Genomic DNA, 21,345 nt, shown 5'->3' with positions numbered 1-21,345 from the left:
ACGCCTCCCATTGGCTGCCATCGCATGGGCTCAGAGCGGCGGTGGCCAATGAGCGAGCGCAGCGGCTGGTGTGACGTCCCGCCTTCCCGCACGTCACCACAGCTCGGATTTTCATTGGCTCTTTGTTCATTCATCATCCCAGGTGTAATCCAACCTGCCAACCACGAGGCTCGCGGAAACGTACACGATTGGTCCGCTTGTGAGAGGAACGCCCACTTTTGATATTGAAAATCACGTACTTACACGATAGCTTGATGATGACTAACATAAGGCACACCTGCACAAACTATTTAAGTGTTTCCAAACTTTGTGCCAAGGAACATAATTTAGACACCAACTCATAAAAACAATGGAACAAAAGGTTGATACACAGGTTCATTCTATAATCTGTCTTTAATTTTAGAGCTCGTCATGATATGTCACAAGTATAGCTAGTTGAACAAAGACACATTATTTGTAGTAAATATTGTTTCCCAGACCACTCAAGTGAAATTAATTGGATCACTTCTTGCGGCACACCTGTTGGGAATCACTGACCTCTCCAATACAAACGGAATATTCGACATTGGAAAACCATTTAGAAAAAGCAATCGCAGTGTTGGTGTCCTCCTGCTCGTTTGTGGGATGCACTCACCTGAAAAACTCACCTCCCCTTGTCTGATATTTCTAAAAGGTTTGCTTTCAGGCTGTCTTTTGGCGTCATGGCGCCAAGGTGAGAGCAGGACCTTCCTTTCCACAGCGCTGTCTTAAAAAAAAAAGTTATGCTTTGCTGCCATCTTGTGGCATCTATAGGCAATTACAAACGCTTTTGGGTGGCGCATTCACACACATTTGTTCAATTCACGGCAGGATTTGCTTCCTCGTCGTGAGAAATGAAGGACACCGTATTTCTATTGCTTGTTTAAAAATGGTAAAGATGATAGAACAAGAATGAAATTAAATGTTGGAAAATAAACAAGTTGACTAAAAGTGGCGGTCGCCTTCTCTTTATTAAACATGAATGACAACATGTCATCTCAACACATTTGCATCGTGTTGCAGCCACAAAGAGAAGCGAGTATCGGTCGCGTCACGTCAAACGCGCCTTCGGACCGAGCCCAAAAAAAATGGATTTAAAAAAAATACAATGTTTTTAATAGATACTGGAGTGGAGAGCCCTTAATTGCATGTCAATAAAAGTTGCTATAGTTGTTGTCGTATACCACATTTACACACTTGCCACAAAAAAATACTGTACAGTCATTATTATACACAATGAAAGCTTGAGCCGATGATGTTGCCTGCAAATAAATAATATCGTGGAACAGGATCGCCAAAGCCACAAGCACGTTTAGTAGACAATAACACAATTTTCGGAGCAAAGCGCGTTCTGTGCACACGGCTGGAGTTTTCTTTCGGCTGGTATTTTTGTTACAAAGGGGCATCTGCGCCATTGTGGGAGTGAACACAGCCGTCTCGCTGGAGGAGAAATTCAGCGTTGTCTGCCCGGCGGAAGCGTAAACTACCAAAAGTTTCAGGCGGCCAAAAAACAGAACACGAGCTCCGGATGGCCAGCGTGACGCAGCGCGGTCTGCCAAATTCCCAAACAAGCTAAAGGAGGCTACGGAAATAAAATACAGCCCAAACAGTTGAAATGCATAAAATAAGGAAAATTGACAAATGATCTTTGCCACTTTGTGTCATTTCTCCACAAAAGAATGAACTTGTAACACAACATCTGGCCAGTTTAATAATAATAATAATAATAATAATAATAATAATTTGGGATCTTTACAAAATGAAAATGTTGCCATCATTTGAAAGACTTTGCAGATCATATGATGTCGATATTTTGTGGCTAAAACTTCCCGAGCTTGGCCAAGTAACCCCGAAATGTCAACATTGTTGCACTATTCCGTCACCTGCAGCGTGCGTGTGCAAATGTGTCAATACTGACCTGGAAATTGAACTCTGACCCGCTTATTGCGTCACAGGGTTGCTGTCAAAAGTTGCTTTTCAAATCAAGAGAGCGGTCGCTCGGAAAGAAGCTGGTCGCAGCGCTGCTCTGTGAAGCTCCGCCTCCGTCCGTTTCTTTCTAAGCCAAGATGAGGTTGTTCCACGGCTCGGCCTTCGAGCCGGCGTGGCCCCCGGGGGCCATCTTGAGAGCGAGGGTCCCGCCTTGGGCCGTCATGTAGGCGGGCAGGGCGGAAAACTGCCGCGAAAGGCAAACACATTGTTCAAACCCTCGTACAAAATGTAAGTCCAATTGGTTTGTACCTGCGCGCGCGCGCCGTTGTGTGCGTATAAAGCGAGCGTCTCGGGTTCCGACTTGATCTGCCGGGCCTCCTCGTTCGTGGGGGGGGAGGAGGAGGAGGAGGCGGGGCCGCGGGGAGTGCCGCTCGGCGTCACGGGGGTCCCATCGGCGCTCAGCGGTCCTGCGATGCACCGCGTTGACGTTGAGCACACAAACGCAACAGAGCAGGAAGTTGCGGCCAAATATGGTCATTTAGCGTCTGACGAAGACAATTTGAAGCTAACCGGTTTGGCTCTTGCTCAGGTTCTTGGGTTTGCGCTTGCGGGTCTGGATCCCTTCTTTCTTCATGGCGAGGGGTCGCGGGACCTGCAGAAAAACCATATTTGGCCTCGCCGTCAATTGAACGAACACGAAGAGCTTTTCCCCGCTTGAGTTTTTACCCCGTGCAGTTTCATGTAGAGGCCGCAGGCGTTGCACACGGGTTCGCCGTCGGCGTTCCGTCGCCAGAGGGTGGTGGTGGTGGTGTGACAGTTGGTGCAGGACAGGCCCACCCTGCGAGAGGCCGACTGGACGACAGGGACGTGCGGTACGCGTCACAACGGGGGACACAAAACGGCACCAACGGACGAGTCCAAAAAAAACGAGTGGCATTAAAGCAACTCCAAATGAACAAACTCATTTCGACAAATGATTTCCAATGTGTTTAAAGTGTGAGAGTCGAGGTAAGAAAAAGAAAAGCACGGTGGCCCTTTTTGGAGCCGTCAGGTGACTTTGTAAGGTCATCTGGGCCGCTGCGTCCGTCCGTCCGTCCGCATGCGACAAGACGGCGCGTCGGCGTCCGGTTCGGACTCACCAGTCGTCTCTGCGGCTTGATGAGCGGCCTGTTGATGCCGTTCATCTTGTGGTAGAGGCCGCAGGCGTTGCACAGGTAGTGTCCCGTGCCGTCCCGCCTCCACAGCGGCGTGGACATGGCCCCGCAGTTGACGCACTCTCGACCCTCGGCGAAGTCATCGTAAAGGTCTGCATGGGGACGCCAGAGCACACGGGCGCGTCCAATGAGACGCGCGTTGTTGCCCTTCAACCGTCAAACATACAAAATCCCTTTCATTCCAAAATGGGGGATTTAGTCCAGGTGGGAGGAATTGGGAAGCGGTCCAAATGTTAGCAAAAGCTTGGGGCTCAAGCGAGAAAGGCAAAAAAAAAAAGGAAAAGCCTACTAGAACAACTTGGGCTTAATGAGAGGGATTTGGTGGCAGCTTTTGAATGAGATGAGTTGATTGGTTGCTGGAAGCCGCGTCCCAGATACGAGAGGGTGTGCACACTTTTGCAACGGCAGTCATTCATTTTCGACTTCCCCTCTCAAAAAGATGTCGTGTTTTTCAGCGCTCTTGCACAGATTTCAAAATCATTGAGCGACCTTGCTCTCTTTCTTTAATATCACAACTGGCTGTCATTTCAACAGGGGGGTGTAGACTTTTGATCTACACTATATGCAATGGTATTTATAATGTTTTTTTTAACCAATGAAATAATAAAATAAAATGAAATGAAGAAAACAGATGAATGAATAGATTTGAAGATGTACGTTATAACAATGCAACTTTGATTTCTTGCATTTCAAAATCCGTCACCGGCAACCCAGCAAAAAACGATCTTTGACTTCGAGAGTCGTCAGTGGTAGCGAATGTGTTATAATGAGAGATTGAAAACGAACGGCCGCAATTGAACCTGGCGACGAAACGAGAAGACTTGTTGTTGTAAATTCAACTTGAAATCAAGCTCACGTTGAAGGCGGGCAACTTGGCAACTTGTCAATTTGGCAACTTGGCAACTTTCATTTCACGTCTGACTGACATGAAATGTCATGAAACGCCGTCCGTCGAGACTTTAGAAGCGGCGCCGCCGGCCGCCATATTGCTCCTCCCACGAAACCTTTTCCTCGCCGTACCATCCTAAACATTTACAGTTTTGAACTTGGACAACATTTGAGACGGTACGAGTAGAAACGGCGTGATTGATCATGTTTTCAATTTGTTCAACATAAACCAGAAGACTTTTGACAACTTGCCTTAAATATGTATAAATGATATGCTTATTGATGTTTGCAGCAGGAAACTTGTATATTTTTAAGAACGAATGATGACGTCATCTCTGCAGCACTTTTTACTTGTTAAAAAATGAGTGACCATCCCGCCACAAACCGCAAACCCCGCCCCCTTTACTGACGCATCTGTCGGTATGCCGTATAGTTTATACAGCCTATGAAAATGTCTCAATGAGACATTTGCTTTTGCATTTGGTCCTTCATGTGGTGATGAAGTGAAGGACTTTAATCTTTAATGACATTCTCTTGATATTTTTGCAACCAAAACATTGAATTTAATTTAATTTTTTGAGGATAGATTTAACGAGAAGAAAGACGCATCAACCTTCAAGCCCTGCTTTTGTGTATGTGCCCCAGCAGGAGGTGCAGGCCCCGGCACTGCTTATCTGGTCGCCCCCCCCCCATCCAACCCCCCCCCCCCCCCCATCCAACCCCCCCCCCCCCCAAGGAGATAAAGAAAGGTCTGGAAATAGAGACGCAATGACTCGGAGTCTCGCTGACTATTCTGGGGGGCTCCGATAAGGTGACATCTGACCACCTGCACGCACACGCACTTAGTTGGACCTCATAAGTCCAATGGATGTTATTTTATATTTTTCTCTTTTTTCTCTTTTCTTTCCAGCCCGCCTGCTGCCTCATGCGAATGTTGCGATCCGACGACGAGATGTCGTCCAAGGCTGAGAGCAAAACCAAAGAGGACGCAAAACCTTGAGCGCGGAAGCTAAAGTAGCCAACACAAGACAACACAAATGTCACGCCGCCTCCTTATCAGGGCGGCCATTAAAATAATAATAATAAAATAAATCACTTCGGCACCGCAGGAGGACAAAAGGTGAAAGTGGGAACGTCAACGGCGAAGTTGGACAAATGTTTGACGGCATCCTTTGAAAAAGCTGCAATTTCACTCCAATGATATTAAACGTGTTGTCTTCAGCGCAATTGTATTGATTTCGTGCTTCTGATGAGCTTGATTTTGGACGCGATTTTCGCTGGATTGGATCAATCGTCTTATCTTTTTCGCTCTGTTTTCATCTCGCTGGTCCAATTTCAAGAAATCTCCGATTTGCTGATATTATTGTGGCAGAATGATCACAGATTTCATCTCCACAATCTCATCTAGAAACACTCGAAAATAAATTGTTTGTGTCGTTCTGAATGGCAATTGATTTTTTTGAAATGAAATGATGTCGTAAAAATGGTGTCTCTTAAAATCCTGATAATTCAGTTTGAAGTGTTGGTTTAAGAAAACAAAAAGTTGCATCCTGAATAAAAATGTCATCTTGATTTTCCTTACATGAAGTGCATATTTTAAATGAATGCTATACAATTCTTCATTGATTTTACAGTTTTTTTATTTTATTATTATTATTATTATTTTTTTACTATGAATAAGACAATTTAGATTTTGTAATGATTGCCCCAAATCAATTTGTAATTAAAACATCGTGCAGTAATATATTTTTATGGTATTTCTGGAAGGGAAAATTTTCATATTTTGCTAAACGACAATTGAACCGTTTACAACGAAAACGTTGCGGTTGGCCCGAGCAGAATGGACGTTTGCAAAAGCGCGTTGGCGTACAAGATTTCATTGAAATTTAAATCAAAAGTTCATTTGGTTGACATTTAACAAGGACATTACAGTTCACTTTTTTTCCCGTTTGGCATTTTTGTTACAATCTGAAGGAAAATGTGCATTTTTGCCTGTGAGGGGAGAAAGTCATTCACAAGTTTGACTTTTGGGCCTGCCTTCGAAAAATACACGCTGACTTATGTTATTTCTCCTTCTTGTCGTCGTCATTTTTGTGAAGGCAATTCAAGTTTTCTGTCAACGAAAGCTGCTCACCGATGTTGTGATGTCGCGCGTGGCCGGCCGCGTGCGCGCCTGCCTGCAGGCCGTCGAAGGGGGACGCGGACCACGTCGCGCCCACGTTGCCGCTCATGTAGGCCGGGTAGGGGCTGTGATAGGAACCCGAGCCGGAACCGCCGCCGCCGCCGAGACCCCGGGCGCCGTAGTGCTCTCGCCCTGCATGGGCCGCCAGCGGGCTTCCGTACGAGGCCGCCGCCGCCGCCGCCGCCGCTTGCTCCTTGGCCGCCGCCGAGGACAGAGACGGGCTGGCGGGGAAGCTGAAGCGCGGGGACGCCGCGGAGTGATTGTAGGCCGGCGACTCGTGAGGCCAAGCGGAGTGTCCCGACGCCGGCGCGTCGCCCGGCTGCAGGTAAGGCAGGCCCGGGATCATCTGCGTCACCTGCACCCGCGCGCTGGGCACGTACACCGGCGACGTGCAGGCCGCCGACGACGACGAGCCGGCGTGGAGGAAGCCGCCCTCGTACGGGGGCTGCCCGTGCACGTTGCCGCTCATCATTCCCGGGTACATGTCCTCCAGTGCCGCGTGCACGCGCGCCGACAGACAATACAAGTTGGCCGACGACAACAGCAGCGGCTATAATAATAATAATAATAAAAAAGGATTTACGACGTCGGTCTCCTGACGCTGTCCGGTCAAGCACACGCGAGCGATTGAACCCGGATCAAATGAACAAGTGCGAAGGAGACAAAAGAGGAGGAGTGAAGAGAATTTCAAATCTCGATCCAGATTTCTCGCTCGCTCAAAACCTCTGAAAAATGCAAAACATGTTGTTTGACGACCCAAACTTATCGATCAAAAAACAACGTATTTTTTTCAGTAATTAAACTAATCCTCTTAAAAAAATTAATACTTTTTGGGTTCATTGAATGTGGTCCAAAATGAATCGAGACATTTTTTTCATCCAAAAAGGTTGCACGGGTCAAATTAAATAATAACCCACAATTGTTTTGTGGTTTATTCATTTGAAGCCACTTTTTAGGCTCAATCAAATAACCCAATTCAGAGTTGGGTCAAAAATGACCCAACTTTGAATTGGGTACAAATAAATGAATAAATGGTTTTTGACAGTTTTTAGAGTGCATAATTCACACAGATAAGAAATATTCAAGTGAACAAAACATCTTAATCGAAAACAGGCATCGGCAACCGAAGCCATTTTGTTGATAACAATTACAAGTTTTTTTCTAAAGAAAAAAATGAACTTCAGTGTTATGTTTATTTATATGTTAAATGTCTTTTTTTTTTCTTCCTGAACTTTTTACACAAGGAAAAAAGTACATTGATTATTATGCATAATGTTATTATTATTGAGGTCATCTTGAAAAGCAAGTGAAGCATTTGAATAAATCAGTCAGACATGATGTTGACGCAACACTTTTTTTTTTTTTAAAAATACATTTAGAACTTTGATACAAAATCAATTTGTTATGAATGCTTTTCAAGGCAATGTCTATTTTCAATATGTTGCCGTGTGTGCGTAAGAACGACGTTGCGGAGGCCACATGTGCATGCAGGTGTTGGCAAATGCGGAAGTGTCATCAATGTGTAACTGACTGATAAGCTTGCTAATAATATTAAGGCGTGTCCATATGCAAGAGTCCAGCGGCGAAAACAAACCCCCCAAAACAACCCCCCCCCCCCCCCCCCCGCCTTCCCTTTGAGAAGAATTCCCGGCAGCTCGTCCTCGTCTCCAAAATGCGAACGTTGAGCAAAGCGCGACGCGGCTCGTCGTCTTCTTCTGTGGTTCGCACGCGCCGCCTTGTATGGCGGCCGCGGGTCAAAGGTCAACATGCAGACCGCAAGCGCGTGAGAAAGCAAAAGGCCGACCGCGAGGTTTGCCGACGCGTGCCACGTCGTAGCAAAAACATCACAAACAAAATCAAATGGCGCCAATGACAAGTCGCATGTTTTTATGCCGACGGTCAAATATTTTTACAAGCCATTATTTCGTCGATTCGTCCAAAAATGGGGCCGCATTTCATTTGCCATTGATTGCTTATACAAAACTATCCCCCCCCCATTAATATTCATTAAGCAATTCTTGTTGATCTTTTAGTATTTGTTAAGAGCAAATAAGACGTCAACTCAGCAATTTCATCGAGAGGAATATATCGGAATATATAGCGTAATTATCCTCCCAAATCGGAGCATTTCAATTTGAACAATGGTTCGAAACGAGGACTCAATTCTGAAAATAGCTGTTGATTCATTTCATAATTTTGATCGCTCAAGTGACTTTTGGACGATTTTTGTGTTGAAGCAAAATAAAACAATTGCTTTTACTTTGGAAAACAAAGATCATCATTTTTGCCGATTGTCTTCTTCGTGTTTGAGGCCGAAGCAGCGACCGAAACGTCATTCGTTCATTTTGAAAGAGCGTCAATTTCAAATCACGTCCTGTTTTTGAAAACAAACGTTTGACTGAACCAAATCATTGTCACACGTTTGGACAATTTCAAGGCAAGAAGCGCGTTTTGAAACGCGACTTTTCTATTGGATGGGACCGAGCCAAGAGCTCCTCCCACTTTGCACTTTTCTTCAGAATGAATGAACGTTTGCTTGTTGTTGTTTTTCGAGCGACATCCTGTCGGGTCAAGGTTTGTCACGGAATCCAAAAGCGGAGGAAACGCAAGTCACAAAATACGTCAAGCAGGCACCAGGAAAAGTGTCCCCGTCTTGGCTGGGCCGGAGTCTCAATGGTGTGGGGGGGTCACTGCCCCCCCCCCCCCCCCACGTGCTCGCACATGCACACGCACGCACACACAGCAATTATGGTATCTCCAGGAAGACGACGTCACATGATGAGGCAGGAAAGGCCCGAAGACGCCGCCAATAGCGACAACAACGCGTCTCGTGTCCGTTCGCCGCATCAGCGAAAATCGTAATCTTTTTTTCCATCACCTTCGACTGCCGACGTCAGCAGCCATTTTGCTGGCCTAACGTGATCATTGGGTCATTTTTGATGAAACAGTGCTAATCAATAGACGTCACGTTCTTCAGGTTGGTGACGTCCGTAGATCCTCTTCTCCGATTGGACGGCCATTCGCATTCAGGTTAACGTGATTGGTCGCTAACGTATGATTCCATTTGAAATGTCTTCGATACGCATCGAGACAAGCCATTGTGACAATAATGATCTTTTTTTGTGCAGGCCTACGTCCAATCGAGACATCAATTCTTTATCCTCTGCGTCGTAAAGAGTCACTAAGTTGTAAAACTGCTTTGTGTGTTTTTGACGTCCACAAGAATTGCTTTCAAAAGGTCACATTTGACTTTGTGATGTTTTTGTAAAGCTGGCGTCCAACAACCTCGCGAGGTGCTCATCGGAAAGAAAAAGGAAAACAATCAATTGGGATCTTCTTTCGGATCTCCTAATGTTGTTCTAAGGTATCGGCGTGCTATGCTTGCGGATTACGTGCGTTTGAGCAGGTAAGGTCACAAGGTCACGCAGGTGAGACCCAAACGCGCACGTCGACGCGACACCCGTGTGTTTGTCAAGCAATAATTAACTCCTGGCTGGCGGGTTCTTCTCATTTGCGTCAAGAGTTGAAGTGGAACGTCTGAAAAGGAAAAAACCTCCGATCTCGATGAATCGGTTTTCACGTCATCGTTCCTCTTGACCGCAAAACGCGCTTTCTGCGAACTCCGGCGACCTTGCGTTGATCGGCAGATTTTGCGTGCGGGTCAAACGTGGCAACTTCTCTCCTTCAAAATGGACGCCACAAGCTGACATTCGCAAGTCGAAAGCAACGGCGCCATCTACAGGCATTTGCGAAGTCGCCACGGTGCAAATTTCACACAAAGCTGCGCCAGAGAATTCTTTTGCCACCAAAACAATCAACTCGGACGGCTTGAATTTCATCAACGGAAACCAAACAAACATTTTATTAACGCACGTTTTTCACCGGACTCAAACGAGACTCCAATAAAAGCCTCATCAATAAACAAAAAGTGGGACGACGTCCGGCGGCATTTCGGTCGACGAATAAAGACGAGACGAAAATGGATTTCACTTGGTCCAAAATGGACTCCGATCGACGGCCTTCGTGTATTTTGAGCATGAAAAGACGCACGCGGGTTCCGCAGGTCGTCTTGTTGATAAGCAGCGGCCAAAGTCCGCTCGCAAGCCGCGGCCTGAACGACAAACAGGAAACGCACGCACGCACGCGTGTTTGTCCACATTGGGGAGCTCCAATACGATTAAAAAAAAGAAAAAGCAATTTCATTGAAATAATAATAATAATAATAATTATAATAATATTTTTTGTAAATACAAATAAAAAAATGGATAAAGCTGACAAATGCAGTACTAAGAGTTGTCGCGTTAACACGCGCTAAAAGCGCCACCAACAAAGATGGAAGAACGTGTCGCGTTCCTGATTCGGTTCTGACAGAAAAATGTTCAGCGGCAGCAACAAATGAAAACGATGGTCGTCGGCGCAATCTGGGGGGGGGGGGGGGGGGGGGGCTTTTGTTTGCACGCCGAGGAGAGACGGCAGGTTAGGTAAAGGTGAGATGACATCATCACAACTAAGGGGTCACTCGGAGTTCATTGAGCAGGTAAGGTTAAAGAGATGTCAAAATGGCGTCCGCCGAGACCACGCCCACTTGCTGCCAGTCAAACTCGGCCCCTCCCCAGCACCAGAAAAAAGGAAAAGAAAAGTGTCTCCAACCAGGGCAACGTGTCAAAACACAAAGAGTCGATAACCCCGGGAATATTCCAGGAAAAGAGGCGGGGCATCAGAAAGAGAGCGGGAACGTCGGAGAGGAGGACAGCGACGATGGCGGCAGACGTGCCGGAGGCGCGGCGGGAAACAAAAGAGGCTCCGCTCTGGGGCCGCTCTTATCTGTCTCGGGTCTTATCCAGCGGCCAACCGGCTCTGTTAGTGTAACCCCGATTGGCTCCCTCCCTCCCCCTCGCCATCGACCCCCACCCCCCTCGCCCTCCACCTCATCCCTCGGAACAAACTGCAAACAGTTATCAGCGCGGGCGGGCCTGACGTCATGGGGCCCGCTTGGTGCTGGGGCCGGAGACGCAGGCTGATAGCGCGGCGGGGGCCGCCTCCGCTCCGGCGGGCTGTGGGAACCGCCGACCCGACCCCGACCGGCCCGCCTTGACGAGGCGCGCGCGCACTCGCACCACGTCGGATGCCAAGATTGCAATCATACGGAAATGAGCGCTCAACCAATCGGGTAACCCGCTTAAAGAACGCAAAATGGGATTTTCATTTCTTGGAATCTAAACCATGTGATGAATGAACGGTCAAGCAAAAACGTTGCTCATTTCGATACTTTTTCAATTTAAAATTGCCCAAATCAATTTCTGTCGTCCTTGACGAACGAAGACGGCGCATCTTCTGTTTTGAATCAAAATAAGACATTTGCCAAAATCTGTTTTTACTTTGGCAAACAACAACGGAACCGGTAACACCCCCCACTGGTCATCAGGGGGAAATGCGTTTGTAATACACTTTACTGAAAAATCCCAACGAGTCGATTCATCGAGCGAATAATCGATCGATACATCGATTCTCAAAATATTGGAGAGCGACAGCACGACTTCAGAATCCGTCAGCTCGCGCGCGCTGATCTTTGCGCTAAAGCGAAGTCATTTGAAACGAAAAAGAAAAGTTCTCCGTCGGTTGACGTGCGATTCTGAACGACCCGACGGCACATTTGATCCGTTGCAGTGTCCGATTATGCGTTTGGGACGGGTCGCGGGTGCGAGGTGTGTTTTTTTTCAAGCGGTCCGCTTTCACATCATGACTTGCAGGTGCAGCATTCCCAACGAGAGCAAACACTCCAACCCGGTCCACTCCCACGGCCCGCGTCTTCCAAACCGCGTTAATGATCTTCCCTCAACGGCGCTTTATATGGCGCGAGCTCCCATTCGGACCTTTCTCTTTTGGGTTTGGGACCGAGCGGGAGGGAAGCCGCCCGTCAACCCGCCCCCGCCGCGCAATTTCATTTCCACATTTCGCCTGCCGGCGCGGCCGCCCGTGTTTTCCGAGACGGATCTCTCGGATGGGGAGTGGAGACGCTCTTATCGGCGGCGCGTCCCCGATAAGACGGAGAAGATTTGTAACGCTTGCACTCCTTCGGTCCCACGTTTGTGTGTGCGCGTGTGCGTGTGCTGACTGTGGCTCCCTTTCTCTCTTTCTGACCTCTACTGGGTCGAGCAAGCGGGAGGAACAAAAGGGTGGCCTTGACGGACAGCGGGCTGGTGAGACCGAGCCCAGGAATCGGAAAAAAAGGAAAGAAGGCGAGCGTTGTTGTCGTCTCCCTCCCTCCCTCCCTCCCTAAAGACTGAAACATCGGCCTTGGGTGCGAGGACCAGCAAAATAATGAGCCAGGTTGCAAAGCAAGGGAGGAAGACTGAATTTTGGAGTTAACGAGAGCTGGAAGTGGAACGCTACATGCCGACGCTGGCTTTAGAATCAAATGGATTCGCTATCCCGCCCTCAGCAAATAATATAATAATAATAAGAAGAAGAATTCCACTTATAAAGAGACTGGCATTCTGAGGAAGTGCGTAGTCTGCCTTCTCGATATTGACAACTGACTTTGCTTTTGTCAACTCGACCAAGTGCGATTATCGAAAGATAAATCATGCGCATTTCCTGATATGATTTGCAGTCGGTTAGCCGTCGGTTAGCCGTCGGCTAGCATGCGATCACTTCGCATAATTGCCACGGATCCATTTGTCACGTACAGTCGGAGGTGGGATTCGAACTGGCGACCCGCTCGCTACTGGACAGCACCACTTCCCACGCGCGCCACTGAGCAGCATCAGAGCGTTGGAAGAAGATGATCCGAAGCGGGCGTGGGAAAGTTGCGCCGAGACCGTCAGCCGTCGGACGATGCACGCCCCGCAAGTCGGGAATTTTGGAAGCAAGTCAATCGGAAGCGTTGCGGGAGTTCTGACACGGCAGAAAAGGGAGAATTCAAATCCCAATCACGTTGTGGGAAGGCTTTCCCACAACGTGCCTGCTGAAGTTGCAACTGCAGAAGCTGGAAAATGGAGGAAGAAAAAGAAACTCTTGGCAAATGCATTCAAAAGAATTGCAACATGTCGGCCATGTTGGAGGAACGCAACGCAATCATGAGATCTCCTTTTGTTTTTCTTTTCTGCCTGTCATCGTGTTTTATTTTATTATTATTTTTTTTTTAGAGTTCATGCGTCTCCGCAAGCCTCATCAGACCGCACGGCCCTCGTCGTGCTTCCCCGCGTCGGTGGCGCGACGCCACGCCGGCGGCCCACCGCGCAATCGCGAACCTCATTCGTCTTTTTAATTGGACCCGGGCTGTTTGCGGCGGTCCGGCGGCGCCTCTGGCCCAACGCCGGCCTTAAGTAAACCCGTTCGGAGGAAACGCTGAGCAGACCGACCCGCGCATCGCAGAGCACAAAATCCGGCCCGGCAAAAAACAACATTGGATTAAAACGTCGGCGGAACCGCTTGATGCTCTTTTTCAGAGAGAAACGCGAGGAAGCAAGAAAAGTTGCGTACGCGTTCCAAAAGCACGATTTGGTCATGCAAGAAATAATATAAAGCATGACAGGTTTCAAGAAATATCAACACAATTTTATGAGAAAAAAAGTCACATTTCAAAAGAAATTGAAATTACAACACATAATTGGCAATATTAGAAAAAGCAAAAATATGACAAGAATAATGTGATTATTATAATATTAAAAAATTGCATCTTGACTTTGGGGAAAAAAATCGTTATTGTACAAAAAATAAAGCCGTAATATACGACAAACATAAAAGTATCCCGTTATTTATTGATGAATGTTATCATTCTTATAACTGCTATTCCTGTTAATGCCCCCCCCCCCCTTAATGCCCCCCCCCCCCCCCCCACATCTCCTCCCTTTATTGGCCGCAGCTCTGCAGTCTTGATTGAAAGCAGGCAAACTTTGAACTTGACTTTCAAGTTGTTTGCTTTGTAGCGTCGCATCCCAAAAGTGAAGGAAGCTTTTCGCTCCTTTCTTGACTTCAACGCATCTTCCGTCAATCCGTCCCCGCCAAACACAACATTTGGAGGCAGGCGTCCACTTTTCTTCTTGTCCCTCCGCACGAGCGTGTTGGTGTCGTGCTCGTGCGTGGACTGGCGCGTGTGCGCGCGCGTGCGCGGCGTCTCGCGCTCGACGGAGAATCCATCAAAGCTTATCATTCAAAGTAAACATGACAGAGTGGACAAAATGTCTTGTGTGCCGCCAGACTTGCGTATCAGTGCCGATGGTCCGATGTGGCGCGAAGCGGCGTCTGAGTGAACGAACCATATTGCACGTAGACGCGCGCACGCGCGCGCACGCGCTGCCTTCCAAACACGAGGACGAGGAAAAAAGAAGACACTTTGCGACGGCAATCGCGTTGCTTGGAACGCCAGCCGAGACGTCGACGAGCTCAAGCGTGCGCGAAAAGCAGACTTACGTGAGCGGCTCGTAAATCGGGCCGCCATTGATGGACGCCATTGATGGACGCGGTTTGTCCCGCCTCATATTTGCACTTATTGACTCTCTTAGTTAAAAAGATTGACGACAGCTGATTTATTAGCCGGGTTACAAATCAGGATGTTGTTTTTTTTAAATGCACACCATCAAGCATTTATGGGCATGTTTGTTGCATTAATGTCGACGTTTTATTCTCAAAAATTCTTTAAATGTATTCAATTTTTTATTTTTTTTTAAATGATGTTCATTCATTTATCTCATTAGATAATTGTTCAATTTATTCATTGATAACAAATGTAAAACCAACACATTTTTATTAAATACAAAACTGGAAATAATAAAAAAAAAAAAAATCTCATCGTTATGTTAGTAAGAGCCAAATTAATAACGCAGATCACATTTGTCATGACAGTCGGGTTCCTTTTAAGTGGCAAATTTGTGAGGAAATTTTTTTTTACAAGGAAAAACTGGAGTATTTGCGACATTAGAAAATGCCAAACTTGTGAGAGAAAAAAAAGCCGAAACCTGCGAGACCTACTTTGATGTTTGTGTCCCAATTCTCAAGCGTACAAAACGCCGACGTTGGAAGAACTGCTTCAAAGCCATAATTGTGGGTCGGGTCTTCAATAAAGGAGATATGAGAGGCGCTGCCAACGACGGCGTGCACCCGTCGCGTCATCCTCTCGCAAATTGGACACTTTTTGTGTCACAAATATCCGATTTTTTGATGCTAAATTTGCGACTTCTAAAAATCTACATTTGCGTGTCCGCAATGCGTCGTCATATTCGTTAAGTTGAGGGTCCGCGTTTGTTTGACAGCAATAACGACTTGAAGTGCATACAAAGTCTCAGAAGCGCATTTGGTTTGCGTTTGCCTGACCTCCGGTTGTCTTCGCATGCGTGGCGTCCAGTCAGCGTGCTCGTCGACTTGTTACAAGATGGCCGATAAGCAAAGCAAACAAGCACGCGCTGTTTGCTCTCCGACCGCCGTCATGTGATCCGGCAGGATAAAAAAAAAAAAGAAAAAAAAAAGAGGCCATATTGCGCGGGTGACCATCACTCTTTTTTCTGTATATTTCGGGGGCTATCCACACTCCAGCTTTAAGAGCTCGAACCCCAACACTGATAACCTTTGGCTGACTGCTTAGTTCTGGGGTCAAAAGTCACACGCTGACGTGAGTGACAGTGGGCGGAGCCGCACTGGATGGTCTACGGTCGGCAGGCCTTTTTTTAAAGTTGCGTTCCCGTCACTTTCAGTCCTACTGTTTGTTGACCTGCGTGTGTGCGTGTGTGTGTGTGTGTGTGCGTGTGCGTGTGTGTTAGGGGGTAATTGACCTTACCGTAACCCAGAAGTTGCTCTTTCAGTCAGCGAAGGTCGTGGCACGAATCGCCGTCGCAAAACGGTGTCGCCGCTTGCCATCTGCAAACAGGAATAAATTCAATATTAGAATACAGTGGCAAGTTTTGCGTGGTGGGGGGGGGGGAGTGGGGGGGGGGGGGCTCTGAAAATGTGTGTTTGGATTCTCGCAAAATTGAAGATTTGAAGAGTCCGCTCCTTCCGCTTCCAGCAGCTGTAGAAATAACGAGCGTCTGGTCCTAATTGGCCCGTCAAGCATCCTCGTGTCTCATCGGAAACAAAACAGAGCCAGGAACTTTCTTTCTCCCGCACGTTTTCTCAACGTCTCTTCTCGCGCTCAGGTCGTTCGACCGGGTCGCGAGTGGCCCCGTATTCGCCATCCATCGCGGCTCGCGTTCTGCCGCGTCGAGGTTCAGCGTCTTCCTGCCGCTGCGGCGCACTCCACGTCATCGGCGGCCGGCCGTCGTCCAAGCGGGAAGTTGGTGTGACGTCTGCGCAAAATCGCTTCCGATCTCCTCAAGGACGAGATCGGACATTTATCTCATCGGCAGTTTTGCGAAACGCCGACGACCTTTCAATTGGGGAAAGACGCCAACTTAAGCGCGGACGCCACAAAGCAGCAACATTTCAGCTTTTTTTTCCTCCTTCCTTCGACGCCGATGATCGTAAAATGTTGTGCTGTTCAGCACTGCAAATGCTCGCGCGCGTTCAACAACAAGTTGGGCTCAGCCGCGGACTCGATGACGACGGCAAACGTTTGCAAGCGCAATCGAGTTGGCAGCTCTCCAAAGGCTGGAGCCGATTTTATTTCTCTTAATTGCTCGATCCTCGATCCTTCAAGCGCGACCTGGAAGATGTTCTGACGCCGCCATATTAACAAGCATTTATCTCATGAGCCAAAATAACATTTGCGGAAGTTGTTGTTGTTTTTTTTTACCCCATATTCAAGCCTGAGATTTTTGCTCACAGCAAAAATGCTCTTTCGGTAACTTGAGGAGCTAAAAAGAAGCCGGCAGGTTCGAGATGATTCTCCATTCGGCCTCCAGTCCGACCTGCTGAATTTAAGCCTGTGTAAAAATGTTCAATTTAAAGACACCTTTACGCTCACACTCAAATTGCCACCTGCCCTGCCTCACCTGCTGACATCTGGATTTGGGCCCGTTTTAGTGCCTCGATCAACATGACTTTCTTTCGCAGACATGACAAGACACGACCCAAACAAACGAATCGAGAAAATGGCATGTGAAAGTTGCCAGGGACTATTTGGTTACTTTGGTGACCGTCTTGTAAATGACTTGTGACATTGTGAAAGTCGTGCGGGGGGCAGATGATACCCAGAGCCACGAGATATCTGCCAGCAGCCCCCCCGCCCCACCCCCTTCCTAAAAGCTACCCCCATAATGCTTTGCTACAAATTGGGTATTGAGAAGAGAGTGTTGCGGGGAGTCAACGTCGGCCAGCCCAGAGGGGGACTCGCCGGCGCCATTCCGATCCTTATGGAAACTTATCTCTTGACTCTCACAAAGATAGTGCCTGTGAAAAATAAACACACATTCAGTCAGCAAACGGTTAACTTACGTTGCTGTCCAATCAGAAGATCTGTTGCTGGCAATCCTTGCCTTTCAACATCCATGCTTCTTATTGGCGGCTGGATGACATCGAAAATAAGCATCCAGCACGACAACACGGATACAGTTGAGCAACTACAAATACAAATAGCACTGTGGGTTATATAAATACATTAGCTTGAACTTGAATGAAATGTGGGGGGAAAAAAAGGTGCCATGTTGTTGTATCTGCTAATGTAGCACAGTTTGTTATCTAAGGTGGCCCCCTAGCGACGTACTTGGCGCACAGCAGCAGAGCAAACTAACGTAGAGCAGCAGGGAAAGACGTAAAAACACATTAAAGGCACTATGACAACGCAACAAGCAAACTGGCAACTTTGGTGGCGTCCGGAAATGAAAACAAACGCGATTAGAAAAGCGAGCGCGATTCCAACATCTCGTCGTCCTGCGCTGCGATTGGTCAAATACTGAATAACCGCCGCGTTGGTTGGTGGAATATTTATTTGGACGCTAACAACAACAACATGACAGCTGGACCTCATGAAAACTTATGAAGAGGGGTCGGTATATTGTCTAACGTTAAACAACCCATTACCTAGTGATGGTCAAATGAAACCGATACCTCGAAGCTTGTTTGCGACTTGAGGAATCACCGCAGTGCTTTGAAATGGCGCTTCCGAGTTTGCGTCGTTCTGCAAATATCACGTGACCGATGACGTTCGAAGGAAAATAAAACCTTTTTTTTTTTTTTATCAACAGTCTTCTGTAAAAATAGATTGCTCTGTATAATTTATTGATGTTTTTTTTTTGTTGTTGTTGCTGAAAGAGTGCGTGAATGTTTCACTCTTTAGCAATGACTTCTTTCGTCCACTAGATGTCCCTTAAGTTGCGTTCACTGAAGCAACAAAGCTCCGAATCCATTTCGGAACAATTTACAATTGAAAAGAAAGCGTCAAAAAAACGGTTCATGAAGTTTCACTTACTTATCTCTCGGCCTGACGTAACATCAGCACGTCCCGAAAAGGTCACGCTGTCAGGCCGTCTTGCCCTCGCGAACCCTCGTCTCCCCTCGACAAGAAAGCAACGACTCCGAGAATGAGCGAGAGGTCAGAGTTCAAACCCACCCAGTTGGATTTTCAAAGGTCATTCCCAACCGAGCGGCGGGGTCGTCATCGTCTCGCTCACGTGGCTTCCCCCGCCCCTCCAAAAAGGTACCGTCCTGCTGTCCTCTTTTGGCATCACAACACTCGAAAGTATACACCCCCCCCCCCCAAGAAATCTTAAATCTTTTCTCCCAATAAAAATGTTTTGTGATGCTATATAAAATCATTGATTTAAAAAAATTCAATTGTGAAAATATGTGAACTCCAATTTCTAATGCAGTAAGTTTGAAAGTCGGGTTTTCAACTCGTGTAGAGGTTTAAAGTCGCGTTTTAAACCAGTTAGGTTTTTAAATGAGGCTTTTCAAGCAGTCTGAAGCTCAAATTGGATCTTTTTCTCCCGAATTGTTGATTCTCGCTGCTCGTATCTGTGAATTGTGTTTGTGTGAAGCAACGTTTGTGTTTCACGTACGGAGCTGCGATTTGAATTCTTTGCCGGTCCCGTTGACGCAAAGACGTGAGATTGATGCGAGCGCCGCGCGGCGTGGCGGTGGCGCTCGCCGTCCCATCTTTAGCCTCATTATCGCAGCCTGCCTATTTGCATTACGGCATCTTTTATTGGTGAGCTGAACACAAATATTGGGTTGCATGGCTGACGCGAGGTCATCGGGGTTCGAGTTTCAGCGACGTGGTAAGCTTGGGATCAAGTCTTGATAAGTATTAAGCCATTATTTGGAGGACTTCGTTTGATTTTGGGCGTTTCCGTAACATGGATATTACGCTCAGCTTTCTGACTTGATTGGACAGAACAATAGCGGCCTCGAGATTGACCCCTGGGGAACCCCACAGGTCATCAACACTGGCAATTCATGAAAAAACACACACACACAATCCGTGTTTTTTTTTGGCATATAAAAGATTGGATTGAAAAGGTTTGAAAAGTCATCTTGACATTTTGAAGTGACGGCACGGCGAACATGGCCGCCCTCCAAACCAAGGAGGACATTTTGTACACACGTTTACACTCGCATGCAACACTTGACAGCATCATGAGTTGGCAAAGCGTGAATGCACCTCAAGCGTGCGCGTGTTTGGTGGTTCGCTACAGGTGGAGCCCACTCTGGTGGGTTTGGGACACATTTGACGCAGGTAACGTTCCAAAGCAGAAACGTTCCAAGGCGGGCCGGTTATCCGCTTGGCGCGCGCGTGCTCGATCGCACGCTAACATGCCAGCTGACGTATGACGCAACACTCTCCTTGGCAGCTTGCGCCGCCTGTCAATCATCCGTCTCCAGAAAGCCACAGCGTTAAGGCCTGAGCAAAAGTATTGGGACGCTCGGCGGGTTCCGGCAAGAAAAAGCTCCTCGTGTCTCAATACTTTCGTCCGTCTCGATAAGACACGATACATTTTGCGGAAAGCAATGAAAGCAAAAGACACTTGATACATTCTGCAGGGAGCGCATACGGAGCGCACGGTGGTACGCTCTCCTTGTACCTGTTGCTGCTGCGGGCTCGACCGAAGGTTTATGACCCTCACGCTAACCGGCATTAGCCTGTCTATGGAATTTGAGTCCTATGTTAGCATGACGCTCGACAGTGAGCGCGAGTGGCGCTAACAATAAAATGCCATTTTGAAATGTGTGGAAAGTACGCGCCAAAAATGGATTTCCTTCCATTTCCAAACACAGCATGTGCACGCGGTATTTCGTTTTTCCAACTCCTGCCGGCTTTTTGCACATCTGGCGCACGTTGGTCGTGCTCCTCCCGCAACATGTTGACGGCGTAAGGCACACGTGGGCGGTTCCTCGGGGCCGAGAGCCGCCTGTCAGTCAAAAGTCAAACAAAAACGTCAGCATTCGTCTTCATCAGGCGAGCGCAAACATTCAAGGCGTCGCGTCGCGTGCACGCCGCACATCCCTGACGTGCACGCGCGTGTGTGTTTGGGCGTCGAGGACCCTCTTTTATCTGATGCAGATGTGCGGGCCTCGTGGGTAAATTGCTAGTAGATGAGCACAATTGCATCTATTGCCTTCTAGATTTCCCGCGCTTTCATTCAGTCGGCAGATTTTCTTTTCTTTCTCGTGTTTACGTTTTGCTTCTCATGCAATCTTCTTCTTCTTCTTTTTATTTTGGGTTGTAAATTCACGAGCGCGGGAAGGTTTGCGGTCACCAGAATTGAGCAGGATTTCGTACAAATGCAGAGAAACGTCAGCTATGAATCGATGCTTTGCAGTGCGGCGGCCATCTTTGTGGAGTCGCGTGTCGACCATATATGGAATGGGTGTCAATATCAGCAAAATGTTTGTGGAATGACGGCCATCTTTCTTTATAATAGTTTGTGAATTGTCATTCTTATTTCATAATTAAAAAAATATATAATATTTAGTGAGTTTTAATCAATTTTCAGAGCTGGTTTGTTAGTTTTTATTACTTTTTTTATGCTTTCTTTTAGTTGAGTTAAATATTAGTTATCAGTTTTTAAGTTTAGTTTACTATTAGTTTTGTTTCTACACTAATTGCAATATACATATAAAATATAGAAATGTCAGCGTTTAATATTGTATAAAACAATGAAATCGAGACTGAAGCTTCCAAATAGCTGCCATTTTGTTGTTATTTTGTCCTGGTTTTGTGAAGACGTCATCGTCCGAGAG

The 21,345-nt window shown here is 47.2% G+C and overlaps 1 protein-coding gene and 2 long non-coding RNA genes across 3 annotated transcripts; 1 reads left to right on the top strand and 2 right to left on the bottom strand.

Annotated features, from left to right (window-relative positions):
• Window positions 1-374: 374 nt before the first annotated feature.
• Window positions 375-7,006, bottom strand: gata4 (GATA binding protein 4). The gene is made up of 6 exons (XM_086061339.1): window positions 6,184-7,006; window positions 3,087-3,253; window positions 2,674-2,799; window positions 2,518-2,599; window positions 2,257-2,414; window positions 375-2,191 (listed from the first exon to the last, which is right to left on the bottom strand). Exons 1-6 carry the CDS (start codon window positions 6,713-6,715, stop codon window positions 2,075-2,077), a joined length of 1,182 nt encoding a protein of 393 aa, XP_085917465.1. The 5' UTR covers window positions 6,716-7,006; the 3' UTR covers window positions 375-2,074.
• LOC147159034 (uncharacterized) lies at window positions 4,769-5,627 on the top strand. Its single transcript, XR_015090861.1, has 2 exons — window positions 4,769-4,860; window positions 4,960-5,627. It is a non-coding gene; the product is annotated as an uncharacterized LOC147159034 (long non-coding RNA).
• Window positions 7,007-16,185: 9,179 nt separating the features above from the next.
• LOC147159032 (uncharacterized) lies at window positions 16,186-18,566 on the bottom strand. The gene is made up of 3 exons (XR_015090862.1): window positions 18,187-18,566; window positions 17,643-17,726; window positions 16,186-17,556 (listed from the first exon to the last, which is right to left on the bottom strand). It is a non-coding gene; the product is annotated as an uncharacterized LOC147159032 (long non-coding RNA).
• Window positions 18,567-21,345: the final 2,779 nt, after the last annotated feature.

The sequence above is a fragment of the Leptonotus elevatus genome, chromosome 18 (genome assembly GCF_054856555.1).
Source record: "Leptonotus elevatus isolate MCC_2025b chromosome 18, RoL_Lele_1.0, whole genome shotgun sequence".
NCBI classification, from domain to species: domain Eukaryota; kingdom Metazoa; phylum Chordata; class Actinopteri; order Syngnathiformes; family Syngnathidae; genus Leptonotus; species Leptonotus elevatus.
Note: the sequence above shows the minus strand (reverse complement) of the source record. Positions and strands in the feature narration are given on the sequence as shown.

What these genes read in the sequence shown, in the direction of transcription:
- gata4 (XM_086061339.1), bottom strand. Translation starts at nt 6,715, where the DNA reads ATGTACCCGGGAATGATGAGCGGCAACGTGCACGGGCAGCCCCCGTAC. An exon ending in TCAAGCCGCAGAGACGACTG is followed by an intron (nt 2,800 to 3,086) that starts GTGAGTCCGAAC and finishes CCTGTCGTCCAG; the next exon opens with TCGGCCTCTCGCAGGGTGGG. An exon ending in CCTGAGCAAGAGCCAAACCG is followed by an intron (nt 2,415 to 2,517) that starts GTTAGCTTCAAA and finishes GGTGCATCGCAG; the next exon opens with GACCGCTGAGCGCCGATGGG.